Here is an 18328-nt window from a genome sequence, read left to right as displayed (position 1 = left end):
AGAAAAGCTCTGGTCTCGTTTTTGCAAGTCACATCTCGAATGAATAAAACTGCCTTTGTTCCCTACCTTTTATTAGCTGACTATGCAGTGGGAGGGAGTTCAGGTCCATTGTAAGTCCTCTTTGTGAAGGAATCCTGCTTCACAGTTGTGATTGTCGGGTTTCCTGAATGTATCTGAATAAAGAAACATACTTTCAATAAACAAAACTAATGGGGTATCCTTGATGACCCAAGAAACATTTGGGAATAGCTAAATTCTAGATTCAAACTCAAGTTTTCAGGGAGTTTTATGCCACTGAAACTTGTTCAACAGGTTTTTTATTTTGGGCTGCCATGCTATGTCAATGTTTTTGCTGCTGGCAGAGTTGCTGGACTGGCTTGAGCCACAACACTCAAGTAGCATGACTTCTGATCTAGTCTACCCACCTTCATTTATATGGCAAGATATTATTTTACTCCTTCACAACAGATTTGCTGAAAAAACTAAAACCCAGAGTTCAAATGTGATCACAGGTATTGGGTTGGGGTTTTGCATATCCAGACAGCTAAGGATTGTTTTGAATTTGGGTTAAGGGTTATTTTAAGTTATTTTGAACACATGACCAGTAGTCATGGGATTATTATGCATCACATGCACAAGTCTAATGAATTCTAAATTAGTCAGAATTGAAACAGAATTGCTAAATGTACTTTGAGAGGGTGCCAGGCCATACAAAAAAACGACTTTGATTCAGTTAAAGAAAATTGTATCATACTGTATGATTGTATGTAAAGATAACTGAGGAAATGGTTAAGCTTCTTTACACAGACAGAAAGAGCAATTTCACTGGTCTGGCCCACTTGAAAATGAGCATGACATCCCTGGTGTAGAGTAAATAAATGTATGGTTAAATGTGGCTCGTGTATAAATGCCAGACCATTCCTCCACTCCATTCCATTCTTTTGGCACTGCCTTTTCACAATTGAACCAATTGGAAGGCCTGATAGGTGGGCCACAGTTAAAGACCAGCCAATCGCAGCGTCACTCTGCATAGAGCATTACGACCTGCAGACACAATTCCTATGTTTGTCACAGTGTATCATGTTGGTGAGGAGTTACTCTGTGGATAATTGGCGGTAGCACGCCGGCTGATTTGCAAGATTACGATTTTAATTTTTTTTTAATTGATTTAATTTGCGCTACCGCGGAGTGAGACAGTTGGAGCTTCGAGGGCGCTCCGTGTTTCCAAAGCCCAAAATAGAAATAGTCGCTGTCAGGAGGACTACTGTTTTGTTGATGTCATCCGTGGCAGAGCTGTAGCGACCTTCAGTTTCTAGACAAGAAAACAAAGACGTGTTTTTGTTTTTTTTAAACCCCTCTCCTTTGTTTTGTCAGTGGCAATAGGAACGAAGATGGGACTATTGCTCCGCGGCATCCTGCTGTTATCGGCTTGCACTTTCACAGCAGGTGTAGATTTTCAGCTGGGCTCCAAGCCCCTCGGGCAGTCAGGTTTTGTGAGGCGTTCAAACACTGAAGGGAAAGCTGCGAAAATCGTAAAGAGGTCTCTTCCCGCATGGCTGGCTCCATCACCAAACCACAAGATAAAAAGAAGAAGCACCGAAGAGGACGACTCGTGTAAAGCTCTTCAAGGATATGTCACCAAGTTGGACGCCAACACCCACGATGTAAGTTACCCTCTGAGGTCCTGTTACACTTCACACGTCTGACAACGAGAAGATGATACGCAGGTGCTAAGCAAGTGCAGGGACTAGGCCTAATAAGCTATTCATTGCACTCATACTCATCAGTGGACTCCCATGTCCTCTTATTACCTGTATGTCCGGTAGCCTAAAATACATAAACCAGTATTTTTGTGTCAATAAACATAGATTCAAAACAAAACACCTTACGTGTTACCATAAGGGGTGTTGCAATGTACCTAGTACTTTTCCCGGGCTCAGGCAGTCTTGCCAGGTATCCCATTGCCTTGTTGCTTAACACCTCTAGGCTGCAATGATTTCTTTTCTTTAATATTTGGAGCAGTGAGGTACACTGTACTTAGTCTTCCTCATGCTTTAGACTTGCATTGGTTGCACAGAATGACATCAATGCTTTTTCAAGCGTTGCACTAAAGGCTGTGACCTGTATGTTATTTGTCATTTTAAGCATGGAACTGTATTCTGGTATTAAACTATCCAATCTTTCCTCTGCCTTCACTCAGTGAATATGCCTTAATGTTTCCAGGAAAATTGGCCCAGTGGGAATCCATGTGACTTGCTGTGCAGCAGTTATTTTGTAATTAAAGCTGTGTTTGTGTGGTATCAAAAGCAAAGTTTAAGCTTCAGAGATTGTTTCTTCTTCTTCTTCTTCTTCTTTGTTTATAGCATATACTCTATCCAGGAAGATAAAACATCTGATCTACACAACTATGCAATTCTTTCCACAAAGCAAACGAGAGTCCTGTGCTGCTTATTTCCCTAGCTCCTCACTGCCATGTGACCAACTTTGCATTGCAGTCTTTGTATACTTGTCCCCAGTAATCTGGAGTTGATAGAATTCCCAGTGGCTCAGCCGCCTCCTTGCCCTGAGGATAGTGCTGCAGGTTCAACCAGTACTGAAGCTACTTATGCTGAAAAAGACCCATTGTGACCATCCATGCAGTTGATGAATAATGGGACACTTGATAGAACTTAAGATTTAAAGCTTTCGTGACTGACAATTAAAGCAAGTTTTCTTTGTTTAACTTTTGCCCTAGCCCTACAGCTAAATTCAGCTAAATACAGCTAAGGTTTAATTTCCCCCAAAATTAAATTACTTGTCTTGTGGTATTTTGTAGCTGCGTTCGGAAGTCTTTCAAGTAACTGCTTGAAGCTTTAGGTCTGCTCGCCTGTTCTGCTAACAGAACAGACACTTTGTACACTAAACTGTCTATGCCAGAACACATGGTGAGGTGAAACATGCTGCCTGTCAAAGCAAAAATACATTTGAAGCAAAAACTCAAATAGGCTGTGGCTGCAGTTTATAATTGCAATGTCAGTTTGTCCCTTTTTGTGAGCTCAGCTGAAATAGTTGTGCTGTTTCACACAGTTCACACTGCTATTGTTGCCTTTTCTATGTTTTATATATTTATGAACATGTTTTGGCTGTTTGTCTCAGTTTGAATTCCATGACCTGAGTGGCTCGGTGTCGCTGGCTTGGGTTGGAGATGGCACAGGGGTGAGTGTACTTATCACCATTTGCACCTAACCTGTTTTCCATTAGTTATGTGGTGTGGTTTTTGCAAACTTGGCTTTGTACACTGAATGCAGATGACACACTTAAGGGTCTTGCGCACTTTAATAAATGGTGCATGGTCCACTTTCCTTAAGCTAACCTTCCTTCTTGGCAGGTTATTCTGGCCTTGACGACATTTCAGGTCCCGTTCTTCATGGTAAAACTTGGACAGTCGAAACTCTATCGAAGGTAATGGAATTTACCTTTTAATCTGGAAAAATGCACATGGCTTACATTTTATTTGCATTTAATTTGACTGAAACAATTTTTCTGCCAGTGAGGACTACGGCAAGTCATTTCAGGATGTAACCGGCCTCATCAACAACACCTTCATAAGATCAGAGTTCGGCATTGCAATCAGCCCCAATAACTCAGGCAAAGTAAGCCTTATCTTGATCAAGTCCTCACCACATGTACTTCATGTACTCATCAAGAGTATTTTTAGACGTGAACTAACCACTGTTCCTGCAGTTAAGAACCTGTTGAACTCTGGCTTTTAGGTGATTCTGACAGCTGAAGTGTCTGGAGACCTCAAGACCCGCATTTTTGTCTCTGAGGACTTTGGAAAGAGCTTCACCGACCGGAACTTGCCTTTCAACCCCTTGACGCAGATCACGTACAACCCTGAGAATTCCAGTGTGCTGGTTGTCCTCAGCAATGACGTAAGGAGTGAATACTAAAGACCTGTATTTTGTGTGAAAAGGAACCAGTTAGGATTCAAAGTGGACTGTTTCTGTCAAGTTGAAAGCTCAAGTAGTGCCTCTGCATGCATATATTACATCAAATAATTCAATGAAGGTCAAGCAGTCTTCATTGTTTTGTACGTTTGCACACAGTGCATTTATAAGCATGGCTTTTGAGTCTGTGAACTGGTTTATAGAATTCTGTTCTGCCCCATGTTTATGTGGGGCTGTTGCGGATACGTACTGACTTATTCTTTGTTGTTTCCTTTCTCAGTATGAGCTGTGGCTGTCTGAAGACTTTGGCGTAAATTGGAAAAACATTCACAGAATGGTGTGTCTGGTAAAATGGTAAGAAAAGACAAACTGATAGCTCCAGAATCTTCTTCAGGTGTGCAGTGAACAAGTACCTACTTTATAACCACAATAGCAAAAAGTTTCATGGAATTGTTTTTAGTCACTTTAAGGGGGAAGTAGAGCTTTTTTACTGGTATGGCATGCTGCGGTATTTCAGGAAGTGATTGTACAACCTGAAAGGCAGCATGACTTTTAGTTTTTCCAACAGCCTCATTGTTACAGACAGGGGAAGACGGTGAAGTTCCACCTGTCTCTAATATAGTGCTTCATTGTTTATCAAAATAAAATATGCTTAAACTTACTCTCTTCTTAATGTGTTTAAAGTTATTCAAACATGCCCCTTTGATGATTTAAGATAAGCAAAGGAAGATATACAATTTTTGTCATTATGGGACATACATGTTCAGTGGTTTTCTATCAGGGTTTATTGTTGCTGCACCTTTTTTCTTCCCCCCCAAATGGGCACTAAAACTACATTGCAGTCATCGGCTGTTTAACTACCCATTTTGTGGCCAAGCCCTTGCAGCACAAATGCTGTTTTTCATGGCCCTTCCTGGTATTTGTCACAGTCTTATCTTGGCATCTCTGTCTTTTAAGTTTCAGCTTTAAGGCTGTGTTGTCCAGGTGTCCAGAGGAACTGCGCGTTCAAAAAAGTCTTCCTGAAACATAACCTTTGATTATTGTCCATAAAGAAGTTAGGCTTAAAAGGCTGCAGGAAAATGGGTCACTTTTATCTGGGTCAGGAATTTTCTGAACACAACACTCAACAGAAACAGAAAGTACATATTTATAAAGGGCTGGTTGTATACGATAAGCAGTATCATGTGACTTGCACTGTGAAGCAAGACTTCACAGTAGTCTTACAACAGCAGAGTCCTGTATTAGACCAGATTTCTTCCTTGTTGCGAGAATGCTTCTGCATGCACTGTTTATTAAGTTGCAAGCATACCATTACATACTCATAATAAAGCAGTGTGCATTTGTTTTACTAAATATGTCACTGACTGTGTAATCACTCTATGATCTCCATTCTCCTTCTAGGGGAAGAAAAAATACAATCTACTTTACAGCCAGCCTCAACGGCTCCTGCAGTAAGTAATTCCCCCATCTAACCAACGCTGGAGTAAATCGACATGTACTTTAATCTCATTTATTTTTGTGTTGTAGATGACTGGGGAGCAGTGCATGAAATGTCTCTTGAATTTATTTAGGGCAGTGTAGAATTTTTCACATAAAAGATTTAAGTGGAAACATGCTTCACACTGATGTATACTCCCAGCCAGCTCTAACTTCCTCCATATTTTCACGATTTAGGCTGTCATTTCTCTTAAAAATTACACGTAACTATTAGCTGCACTTATATTTTTGCATGTATTTCTTGCTCTTGCACGTCTAAGTTGTGGGGGGTTTTTTTCTTGGTTTTTTTTTTTTTCCTTCAATTTTTCAGGTGATCGAGGAATGCTGGAACTGAGGAGGACGACCAACTATGGCAAAACCATCAAGACTGTTGCCAGTAAGATCTACTCTTTTGGCCTTGGCGGACGCTTCCTCTTTGCATCTGTAATGACGGGAAAGGTCAGTGTACAGCGGGTTGTAATCTAGATAATAATATGCAAACTAGATCAGGCGAAATATTGTTTGTTTGCTTTTCTCTGTTCATGACATTATTATTATTATTATTATTATTATCATCATTATGTTGTAGTACAAGCGTATTCAAAATAGCTGTTCCTTCTGTTGGTTTGTTTTTTAAAGAGATATCACGTGGTTCATGTAACTACACACTTATGAGGAAGTTTAAAAGTGACATTGCGACTGATGGAGAAATTAGCAGAAAGCAATATAAGCATATTCATATTCCTCCCTCAGGAGAGGTCATTTTTACTCAATTTATCAGAGCCTAGATATGAGAATAGCTTGCTAAGTGTTCTTCTAATTTGCCCCAGTACAGGTAAACAGTATTAGTAATAAAAGTATGTGAGCTGTTCCTGTCCTCGCCTCCTTTCATCTGTTTTCTTTCCTTCCCCACCTTTTCCACAGGGCACTCTGCGGACAATCCACGTGTCAGTGGATCAGGGTGATAGTTGGAACATTGCCCAGCTGCCTCCTGTTGGTCATGAGCAGTTCTACTCTATCCTGTCAGCGAACGATGAAATGGTCTTCATGCATGTCGACGAGCCAGGAGGTCAGCAGATAAAGAAACTCTGTACTTTTGCTTGTAGTGAATGTAGAGAACTGAGTGAACTGAAAGCATGGTATTTATTACTATATTACAGTGTGAAGGTTTTTACTCGTCCTCACGTGAGCAACTAGACCTTCAACATATTAACCTTGTACTGAGTAATAAGTTACATTCAAAAGTCATACATCAATCATTAATTGTCATTCACAGCACTTCTGATGACTTTCATGTTTAGCACACAAAGCCAAATGTGATTTTTCTTTTAGATGCAGGGACTTTTCTGAGTGAGCCAAAGTTTTTTATGTGGTAGTTTGAACAGTGCCTGCAAATGGCTTTTGTTAAAAAGGCCCTAGAGCTTGTTTCACCCCACCTATGCGTCAGAGAGTGTGTCTTGGCAGATCTTATTACAGAACCAGCCCTGAAACAGTATCTTGAAATGGGTATTATTACCTCACATTACATTTTAATACTCTTTTTTTTTTCTACAGATACTGGATTTGGTACAATCTATGTGTCAGACGACCGAGGTACTGTGTATTCCAAGTCACTGGAGCGCCACCTTTACACCACTACGGGGGGAGATACAGACTTCACTAATGTTACTTCTCTACGAGGAGTTTTTATCACCAGCGTCCTGGCTGAAGGTAGCTCTATTCTATTCGAATGTTCTTAGATAAAGAAGTAACAACATATACATGTAATCAGATTCCCCCTGAAACACACACATGCATGGACGCAATACACAGACATGCATGCACAAAGACACACATACACACACCTGTGACTGCTCTATTTTACACCAGAGAGATGGTGTTGTATAAATATTTAAATAGCTGCTCAGTGTTAGATGTGTTACCTGTCTGAAGTAACTGAGCACCACCTAAACCTTGCAGACAGTATAAATCTGACTAAATATTGCTGGGGACAAAAACATATTGAAGTTTTTTCCCCAGCATGCTATTTCCAGAAAGGAGTTCCCACAAAGTTTCTGCAACTGTAGAAGTTTTGTCTTGTCGTTCCAGATAACTCTGTGCAGTCTGTGGTGTCCTTTGACCAGGGAGGGGAGTGGGTACCCCTCCAGAAACCTGCCAACAGCAAGTGTGATGCTACAGCCAAGGACCCAGACAAGGTAAATAAAATATTAGAAAAATAAATAAAATAAAAGGGGAAAATGGAAGAAGTTGCTTTGTTTAGAGAAAAAACAAAATTGATGTGTCCTTGTGAAAACTGTTGTACATGTCTATAAAGTACAGGGTCAAACTGCTATGAGAAATCACTTTTTAAGTACAGATCAAAACTTATGTTATTGAGACTAGGGCTCAGTTCTTCTTCTACTTTTTCAGTTGAGCCTTGATGTTTACAGTGACATATTTTTTTATAAAATAAACGGTTTTTCTTTTTTATAATGACATTAAAGCATAAATAAAATAAAACCACACTAATCAATAAATAATCTACTTTAAAGCTTTATTACCAAACATTAAATGTTTAGCCCAGGACTGTGGTGTCAGGCCTTAAAACGCTGCTTGTTGTAATGTCTTTTTATTGCTGATGTTTTTAAACAGTGTTTCTGCAGCAGGCCTGGGAAGTGTAGCTTTAAAAACTAGCTATTTTTCCTGGAGATATTCCTTCACACTTCATGGAATTCTGTCATCTGGAAAAACACTTGTTAGCCTTGAGTAATGTGTTACCTTTGCCTTACCTGGTTCTGTCACTCTGGCATGTGTTAACTATTGAAGCCCTGCCCATAGTAAAGGTTCAGCCCAGAAGCAGTGTAATGAGAAATAAAGTAAAACGAGTGCGGTTTTTAAACCTAAACAAATTCTAAAAAGCAGATGCAGCTCTTCCTTTAGTCCGATTTATGTTGATAACAAAAACTCCAACCCAGACCTTCCTCTCTTCATATGAAGAGGAAAGGAAACAAAAATGGATTCAGATTGTTGTTTATAAACTCTACAGACTGGAAACTGTCGGTCATGTTGGGCAGTGAACATTTGATGTAGTTTTAATTGTTAAGGAAGCATTGACAGTGTGTTGGTATATCAAGCAAAGAAAACTTGTGTAACTTGTGTTTAGTTCATGTAAGTACAGGAGCTCAATCGTGGATATGAAACTGATTGCCCTGAATGTGTTAGTAAGGGATGCTTCTGGGTTTGTTTGTTTTTTTTTGTTTTTTTATTGCACAAAGAGGGAGTGTACACTCTGTGTCAGTAAATATGAGCGCTGGTTGGATAACAAGGCCGTGTGCCTGTATGATAGAGGATTTGTGTGAAATATAACCCAGTGGTTTAAGGTTATTGATTCAGAATCAGAATGGGGTTTATTGCCAAATGTTGAGCAGGTTTACAACATTAGGAAATTGCTGCGGTGCTTCAGTGCAAACATGCTGTCATAAATAGCACTTAAATAGACATGGAAAAAAATAAAAGTAGGGATAAGAATTAAAAGTGCTACGTGGAAAGATATGTGCATGAGATATACATGAGAATAAGAATTGAGAGTGCTACGTTGAAAGATATATACATGAGTGCAGGTGGTGATCAGTGCCAAACATAGAATGATGCAGTGACACAGCGTAGGGTCATGTGTTAGTGGCGGGTACAGTCATATGGTTATTGTTCATGTGTCCAACAGCAGAGGGGAAGAAACTGTTCTTATGGCGAGAGGTTCTGGTGCGAATGGACCGGAGCCTCCTGCCTGAGGGGAGCAGGTCAAACAGACTGTGTCCAGGGTGAGAAGGGTCAGCTGAGATCCGAGCTGCACGCCGCAATGTCCTGGAGGTGTACAGGTCCTGCAAAGATGGGAGTCTGCAGCCAATCACCTTCTCAGCAGAGCGCACAACACGCTGCAGTCTCTGTTTGTCCCTGATAGTGGCTCCAGCGTACCACACGGTGATGGAGGAGGTGAGGATGGACTCGATGATTGCGGTGTAGAATTGCATCATCGTCCGTGTTGGCAGGTTGAATTTCTTCAGCTGCCTCAGGAAGTACATCCTCTGCTGGGCTTTCTTGATGACGGAGGTGATGGTGGGCTCCCACTTCAGGTCCTGGGTGATGGTGGTACCCAGGAAGCGGAATGAGTCCACAGAGGTGATGGGGGTGTCAGTCAGGATGATGGGGGGGAGTGGGGCTGTGTGCTTCCTGAAGTCCACAATAATCTCCACTGTCTTCTGGGCATTCAGCACCAGGTTGTTGTGGCTGCACCAGGACACCAGACGTTCAACCTCCCTCCTGTAGGCAGACTCGTCCCCGTCCGAGATGAGTCCAATAACGGTGGTGTCATCTGCAAACTTGATTAGCTTGACAGACTGGTGGGTGGAGGTGCAGCAGTTGGTGTACAGGGAGAAGAGCAGAGGAGAAAGAACACAGCCCTGAGGGGAGCCGGTGCTGATGGTCCGGGAGTCCGAGACATTCTTTCCCAGCCTCACGTGCTGCTTCCTGTCCGTCAGGAAGTCAGTGATCCACCGGCAGATGGGATCAGGCACATTCATCTGGGAAAGCTTGTCTCGGAGATGGTCTGGAAGGATGGTGTTGAAGGCAGAGCTGAAGTCCACAAACAGGATCCTGGCGTAGGTTCCTGGGGAGTCCAGATGCTGCAGGATGAAGTGTAGGGCCATGTTGATGGCGTCGTCTACAGACCTGTTGGCTCTATATGCAAACTGCAGGGGGTCCAGGAGGGGGGCCGTGAGGGTCCTGAGATGGGAGAGAACTAGGCGCTCAAAAGACTTCATGACCACAGATGTCAGAGCCACGGGTCTGTAGTCATTTAGTCCAGTGATCCTAGGTTTCTTGGGGACAGGGATTATGGTGGAGAGCTTCAGCCTCTGTCTGTACGCGGGGATTAGGTGGATCATGACGTGGTCAGAAAGTCCGAGTGAAGCGCGGGGCACCGCACGATAGGCCCCGCTGATCGTGCTGTAACAGTGGTCTAATGTCCTCTCCTCTCTGGTCGGGCATTTAATATACTGCTTATATTTTGGAAGCTCATGGCTCAGATTGGCTTTGTTAAAGTCCCCAAGAGCAATGATGAGAGAGTCCGGGAATGTCCGCTCCGTGTGGAGAATCTGCTCCGCGAGTGCGCACTGAGCTGCCTGCGCATCTGCGTCTGGCGGGATGTAAACAGCGGCCAGGATGAATGAAGCGAACTCCCGCGGAGAATAAAACGGTTTGCAGTGGATAAAAAGATATTCCAGAGAGGAAGAGCAGTGCTGAGCAATCACTGTCACATCTGTGCACCAGCCACTATTGATGTAGAAGCAGAGACCTCCACCTTTGGACTTACCGGAGAGAGCGGCCTGATGGAAGCTTCACCAAGCTTCCTTAGAAATTTACCCCAACTGTGCCATCGTTCTTTACTAGTGTAGCAGCAGAGCTCCTCCCATCTGTGAACACTGTTATGCTACTTACTCAGCATTCACCTCAGTCTCTTATAATATATTAAAGGAGTTATTTGTATATTATTAGTTGCTGTCTTTTATATTATTATTGTGTATGTGTGTGAGCAATGTGATTTAAAGGGCCCTTCACATATATTCTTATTAGTAGCTAATAATATAAAACATTAAAGCCACTTGAAAAACCTCAGTGTTTGTGTTCACAGGTACCTTATAGTGCTATTTGAAAACTAGGAAACTAGGACCAGCACATCTACTACTTAATACTATAAATAGCTGTGTTTGGTTTATTATCTGCAGTGCAGTCTTCACATCCATGCTGCCTACAGTACTTCTCAGAAGCTCAACATCCCCATGCTCCCTCTGACTGAACCAAATGCTGTGGGTCTCATCATAGCTCACGGTAAACTCAGAGCTTTCATAAAAATATTTTTTAAACTTTCTTTTTAAAATAAACTTGAGCATAATTTATCTTTTAATAAATAAGAGGGTTTTTTTCCCCCTTCTAACATTTCTTTATCTGTATTTGCTTTATCAGGAAGTGTTGGTGATGCTATCTCAGTGATGAGACCAGATGTGTATGTGTCTGATGATGGTGGCTATACCTGGATAAAGGCTCTTGATGGACCCCATCACTATGCTATTCTGGACTCGGGAGGTCTGCTGGTGGCCGTGGAGCACAGCGTGACAAACCCTGTCAACAAGATTAAGTGAGTTGCAGTTAAAGGGAACGCCAGACTTGTTTAACTGGTATTTACTGATTTAGCTGACTGTGTGCAGAAATTCACACCTTTCCACTAATTTGATGAAATACGAACATGTTTTCTTTCATGCCATAATCATAACTCTGGGCACTTTTCCACTAATGTTACAATGGTATTCTTACTAAGTTTGACCTTTTATGTATTACTTTCACTTAGCACAGGTCTCAACTGCCACAAATAATCAATATGCATGCACAAAACTACGGTGTAGTGACATGTAGCCTTTTGCCTGTAGTAAATATCTATGCAAACTCTTGCATAGAGGCTAGTAAATATTCAATTCAATTCAGTTTTATTAAATAGCATCAAATCACAACAACAGCTGCCACAAGGTGCTTGATATTGTAAGGTAATGACACTACAATACGTCAAAGGAGCTTGCGAATGATAAGGTGGGGTCAGGTTTCAAATGAGCTCACCCGAAACTCTGGCTGATTGGGACCCACACCCAGTTTCACACCTTGGTTCAGGCGATTAGAGGATCATCAGGGGGTCCTTTTGTCCCTCTGTGGGGGGATACTCCCACTAGGTTTAAATCTGGGACTCCCCACCATTTGACCTTAGAACTGAAGAAGCTTCTCGGATGAGAGGTGAAACGTCTTCAAGCAACTTAAAGAAGTCCAGACGCTTTTCTTTGCAAGCTCCTTTGACTACGATGACCTGGATGACAGAACCTTCACAGAGACACTACAATACGAAAGAACAGAGAAAAGCCCAACAATCATGTAACTCCCTATGAGCAAGCGCTTAGGTGACAGTGGGAAGGAAAAACTCCCTTTTAACAGGAAGAAACCTTTGACAAATCCAGGCTCAGGTAGGAGCGGCCATCTGCCATGACTGGTTGGGGATGAGGAATATGTATGCAAACTCTTGGTCTTTGTCATCACTGTCATGGACATTGTTTGAACCAAGCCTTGAGGAACATGAATGTAAAAAAGTCTTATGTGTAATCCATAAAATGCTGTTGGTTTTAGCCTTTTTGCTTATGCTGATTATGCTGATGTTGGAATATTTTTCTGCCAGATTCTCTACTGATGAAGGACAGTGCTGGAATGAGTACAACTTCACCAAAGATCCCATCTTCTTTACTGGACTTGCATCAGAGCCAGGAGCACGTTCTATGAATGTTAGTATCTGGGGCTACAGAGACTCTTACCTCAGCCAGTATTGGACCTCGTTTACCATTGACTTCAAAGAACTTCTTACTAGAACATGTGAGTGATGCGATTTAAACATATTGTCAGTAGGTTTTTATTTTAAATTAAACATGGTGTAATACTAACAAATTATTATTATTTTTTTTATAAAGGTGGAGACTATGACTATGTGCAGTGGTTGGCCCACTCTGATGATATCAGTGATCCCAATGATGGTTGCTTGCTGGGCTACAAAGAGAAGTTCTTGCGTCTAAGGAAGGACTCTGTTTGCTGGAACGGGCGCGATTACATAGTCAACACCCAGCCAACCCCGTGTTTATGCACCCTGGATGACTTCATGTGGTAAGACTTGGAGACGGTAATATGCTGAAGTATAAACACCGCTAACTAACTGCAACTGAGTGTTGTTATTGATGATCAGACTGTTGTAGATATTTTGCTGGAGCTCATTCAAGATGTTGTCTTTGTAATGAATGGACTTTAAAAACAGAAATGATTTGAATTTTAGCATGAGGAAATGAGATCAAATTGCAGCGTAAAAACAAATTGGAATGGCTATTTCCACATTAACGAACTGGGGCTTCAAGGACTTATCAAATGTGGCATTGTGTGACTGCTTGCAGTGACTTTGGGTACTACCGTAAAGAGAACAGCTCGGAGTGTGTGGAGCAGCCGGACCTGAGAGACAAAGTGTTGGAGTTCTGTCTGCAGGGCAAAGAGGAGCAGTTGCAGACTAGTGGGTAAGGTTCCAGCTTCAACCTTCGTATCCAAGAGATCTCTGCTCCCCACTATTGTTAGTTTAATGTTAAACGGCGGTACTGGCAGCAATATTATCCTATAAACAGCGTCTTTCACCATCATTTTATTCAAAGCAGCATGCTGCCACTGAGCTTTGATCAGAGATATTCTTCTTGTTTTACAATATTTAAACAGATATGATTACACAAGTGTAACATGTGTTTGTTTGTTTTTCTTTTCTAAAAGAGAAAGTTTTTAGAATGAGGAAGTAATTGTCACACATAGAGTAGTTAGAGGAAGCAGATAAGGGTGACAGTTTAGACTAATGCCATAAAGTAAGAGTGCATGAAAAAGTACATTTTTATTTAGGCTTGGTTGTCTCACTGCATACCTACCAATCTATAAAAGTGAGTAATTGTTGAATTCAACCCTTATGGACTGAGAGTGAGGCAATATATCATATCTCGTCTTATTTTAAAACTTTATCAAAAAATTAATGTGAAATATTAATAGATGTATTAAAATATATAGATGCTTTTAAAAGGATACCCTTGTAATGCATCCTCCTGGTGTTGCTTATCGAATAATCGGAGTATAAAAAGAATCTAAGTGAACCAAATTAGAAGAAGAAACGATGCTCTAAGAACCTCTGAATGTCAATTGTTTAGTTTCAGGATTCTGCTTATGTAACATAACTTCTTATCGTGTAGAATGAGTGTAAATACAGCCTGCTGGGAATAACTTTTAAAACTGGGTTATTATGCAGTCCACAGCCAAAACCACAGCAATCATGCACTTTTGATAGGCGGATCATGCAGTCATCACTGTGCTCTCGGTCCACAGCTACAGGAAAATCCCTGGGGATAAATGTGAAGGAGGAGAGGTGCATATGCGTAAAGAGATCGACCTCAGCAAGAGATGTGTGAGTGACCTAGTCGGCCCGGAACTTCTGGTCAGTATCTCTGCATCCTAAGACTTATTGTTCATATTTATCCATGTAAGCATATTAGTTGTTTCAAATGACTGTTTAGGTTCTCAGTCATCGATTTAAAGGTAGTCTCGAGAGCTTGAACAAAGGAAGACGTTTCAACTGTCATCCAAGACACTTCACCCGTTGCCTACTGGTGGTGGTCAGAGGGCCCGGTGGCGCCAGTGTCCGGCAGCCTCGCCTCTGTCAGTGCGCCCCAGGTTGGCTGTGGCTACAATGTAGCTTGCCATCACCAGTGTGTGAATGGGTGGATGACTGGATATGTAAAGCGCTATATAAATACAGGCCATTTCTTCAGTCCTACAAACAAATGGTGGAGAGTCCCACATATTGAACCCCCAGTGATGATCGCCCCCCTTTTTCCACATTTTGGCTAATGACATCACGACCCACATGATCAGTAGTGGGTCAAGTACCTTGAGCACCACCTCAAGGTACTTGAGTTTGTGAAATGTCACAAGCCTAAAGAACTCCAATTGCCATTCTCCCCCCCCCCCCCCCCCCCCCCCCCAAGCTCCCAAGGCTAGTGGTTCCGTAGTGTAGTGGTTTACACAAATTTCCTCGATTCAAGACTGGGAGGAGACACAAATCCCTCTATGGGGTTTCACCAGGAAAAGAATCTGGTGTAAAAATGCCAAATCAAATATAGATGGAACTTTATTAATCCCTCGGGTAGGTTCCTGCGGGAAATCAGGGGCAATTTTAGCCCATTTTTGGGGGTGCTTCAGCACCCCCAAAAATTATCATTGATTGGGGAGATTAAAATTAATGATATATTTTTATGTGGTTCAGCCACAACTCTACTGAAACCTCAGCCAGTAATAGGTAGGCCAACTTTTGGACCGTCCAGTTGTCTGTATGACTGCCGCAGTACGTACACATTTGCACACTATCAGAAAGTGCCAAACAGCCCTGGTGGAGTGAGGAGCTGTAAAGAGAAGCAGAGTGCTCTGTTTCTAAAAATCTTTTAAGCTTGTTTCAAAGATTCTGTACAGCAGCTTTAAATGTTTTCCAAAAGCACACAGACACTTATCAGTGTTTCTCAAACTTTTTACAGTGTGGACCACCTGATAAAAATGTCAAGCTCTCCCAAGGACCACTATGAAAGCATGAAACCCATAAATCTTACAACACAAAATTAGTATTATTAAATTAGTAAAATTAGTATCTGCAGTAAAGATTTTTATTTGTAAAAATTTATTTATTTATTTATTTATTTTTTAATATGGATCTGTATTATATTATACATACACATTAAAAGTGAATCTCTGTCCAAAAAATGCACTCAGTTTACTTTTTACTCACTATGAGCATCATTCATTATTCTCTCGCAGTAATTAAGGTTAGGATATGTATTTGTTTTATTCCAATCCATTCTTCTTTTGCAGCATTTAAATAACCTTGATCAGATTTGATGGTTTTGTTACAGACTTTTCAAAAAAGTGTTTTGCTTTTCTTTCACAAATGTGGGGATTAAATTGTGTTAAAATGTACAAAACAGTGATGTCATGTTTTGAGACGAGGACCCAGGGACAGAGAGACTTGATGAATTTAAGAATCATATGATTTATCTTGCCTGGCTGGGCAGCTCTCTCTCTCAGCACCCCCAAAGCTCTAATCCTAGAATCGCCCCTGCGGGAAATTCATTTTTTTTTTTTTTTTCCTTAGATAGATATGCAGACCAGTCTGTTGTAGTGACTCTTTATGAAGCAAAGGGAGCAGCTGAAAGAGCCCCCTGCACCCCCCTCCCCCATTCATGTTCAAGTGTATGTCTTCTTATACTGCCATTTTCTTTTTTGTTTGCTCTTACTTTCACAGGTGGACAATAAGGCCTCCAAGTCTGTGCCCGTTGTGATAACAGTTGTCATAGTCCTGATTCTGAGTATTGCAGTAGGAGTAGTCTTTGTCAAGAAATATGTCTGCGGTGGCAGGTTAGTATACCTTGGCACACAGGATTTTACTCCAGCAGATAACCTTAAGCTGTCTACAGGAAAATATGTCGAGCATAACAAACTTTATAATCTAGTTTTGAAAAAATGCTCTTCATGTTTGCTTTGCATAGTTTTCAAATGGTTGTGATTAACCTGAGCAATGTGTGAATGTGCCCTGCAGGTTCTTGGTTCACAGGTACTCTGTGCTACAGCAGCATGTTGAGGCCAATGCTGCTGATGGGATAGACGAACCGCTGGAGACCAACCACACTCAAAATGGCAAAATAGAGTTTCATGATGACTCAGATGAGGTACAGTGGCTAACTTTTCTTCCCTTTTTGGAACATGGGTAATAAGAACGAGTAGTGGTCATTAAGAATATTAGCTACTGTTAATGGTGCTTTTGGGCAGCTTCATGGTCGTAGAAACGAGTTGTTCATTACCCGTTTTTCAGCGTCAACATAATAGAAAAATAATAATTTTAAATGTTTCAGCTTTTCAGAAAATTTTCAAATAGTATGCAAGTTTTGTAGGGGAGTATAGATAACTGGTTGGTGTTTAAAGGGAAAGGTAAATGTTTGCATATGTGCCTTTGTTTGCTTACGTGTTCTCTCTGACTTCCCTGTTACGCTCTTGTCTTCTCTTTGCACAGGATCTGCTTGAATAGCAGGCACAACCTGTCAAGCAACTGAGCAACAGGTTTCTTACAGGGCCCCGTGACCTCTTTTTGTCTCCAGATACTTTTCTTTTCACCTTTTAGTATAAACTTTGGCCTTGGCTACAGATGAAGAATCTGTCCTTCTGCTGTCATTGGTTCAGTCTGATGAATGTACAGAGGCTCTCTGAGACTAATGCCACAGTTGAGGAGCATTACAACGAAGGTCTTACTGTGTTTTGCTTCAGTTATTGATTCTGTTGAGTGAGTTTGAATCCCAAAGTTATTTATTTTTAGGAGATAAAGAAATTATGCCGTAATCTAAAGCTGGTTGTATAAATCCATCGCCACCGCATTACGGGTTCTCCCTCTCTATCACCTTGGAGTGCACCTGGAAATATTTCACACTTCTTTTCTCATGCACTTGTACATAAACCTGTTTTTCTTTGCCATTTTTTGATGTGGTATCAGTTTGGTAAGTGTTTAAAAAAGCAAAACAAAAAAAAGGTTGTTGAATGGTTGGTAATTCTTTTGGAACACTTGACTCTTAACCTAGTTTTAACAAACTATTTGTTTGTCAAAAACTGTCCTTCAATATTGAGGGCTTTATAAATTTGGGGTCTTAAGCCTGACCAAAATGTAAAATCTTGTATTTGGAATACCAGCGTCCAAATGTTTGGCACACGTCTTCTTTAAAGTAATAAGGAATGTGGAAATTTCCATGTCCATAGCATTTTATAGCAATAAAATTCTCCGTGCACATCAAAAAAAATTCTGTAGTAACATGTTATTTTTAGGTTTGTTGGATGAATCGTTGTCGTTGTGCATTAACTGCAAGGGTAGTGAAGTATGTCTGTTTCAGGACAGAAATTGTTTAAAATGTTGTCTGCAGTTCGAATTGCCTCAAGCACAAGGCCTCCTGTAATGCTAAGAGTTTGTAGTATAACATTTTTCTTAAACCTGACCTGTTGTGATGAGACAAATGATCACTGTAGTCATATAATTGTCATGTTTGTAACAATTTCAGCAGTTTTGGTACTAATCAACTTTTGCAAATTATATAACAACTGACAGATTGCAGTTCAAAGATGTTCAGAAACAAATATAGTTTTAGAGTAAAAATTACAGAATTAAAGAGTTTTTTAAACCACACAAACATATAACCAAGTTAATCAACATTATTTGGTTCTGGAAATATAGCAATATGAAAACCAACAAATCTATATATGTT

General features: G+C 40.9%; 1 protein-coding gene across 1 annotated transcript; it reads left to right on the top strand.

Moving 5' to 3' along the window:
* The first annotated feature begins 1030 nt into the window (after nt 1–1030).
* Nucleotides 1031–17869, top strand: sort1b (sortilin 1b). Its single transcript, XM_080897871.1, has 20 exons — nt 1031–1664; nt 3136–3195; nt 3368–3441; nt 3530–3632; nt 3753–3914; nt 4210–4283; nt 5331–5380; nt 5737–5864; nt 6330–6474; nt 6960–7115; nt 7494–7600; nt 11165–11267; nt 11403–11574; nt 12652–12842; nt 12938–13127; nt 13409–13525; nt 14367–14475; nt 16330–16442; nt 16624–16753; nt 17095–17869. Exons 1-20 carry the CDS (start codon nt 1392–1394, stop codon nt 17107–17109), a joined length of 2472 nt encoding a protein of 823 aa, XP_080753997.1. The 5' UTR covers nt 1031–1391; the 3' UTR covers nt 17110–17869.
* Nucleotides 17870–18328: the final 459 nt, after the last annotated feature.

The sequence above is a fragment of the Rhamphochromis sp. 'chilingali' genome (assembly GCF_963969265.1).
Source record: "Rhamphochromis sp. 'chilingali' genome assembly, chromosome: 12".
Lineage (NCBI taxonomy): Eukaryota > Metazoa > Chordata > Actinopteri > Cichliformes > Cichlidae > Rhamphochromis > Rhamphochromis sp. 'chilingali'.
This window is presented reverse-complemented; position numbering and strand designations above follow the sequence as displayed.

Coding starts and splice junctions, on each gene's coding strand:
- sort1b (XM_080897871.1), top strand. CDS start 1,392: ATGGGACTATTGCTCCGCGGCATCCTGCTGTTATCGGCTTGCACTTTC. Junction 3,442..3,529: donor CAGTCGAAACTCTATCGAAG/GTAATGGAATTT, acceptor TTTTTCTGCCAG/TGAGGACTACGGCAAGTCAT. Junction 13,128..13,408: donor ACCCTGGATGACTTCATGTG/GTAAGACTTGGA, acceptor GACTGCTTGCAG/TGACTTTGGGTACTACCGTA.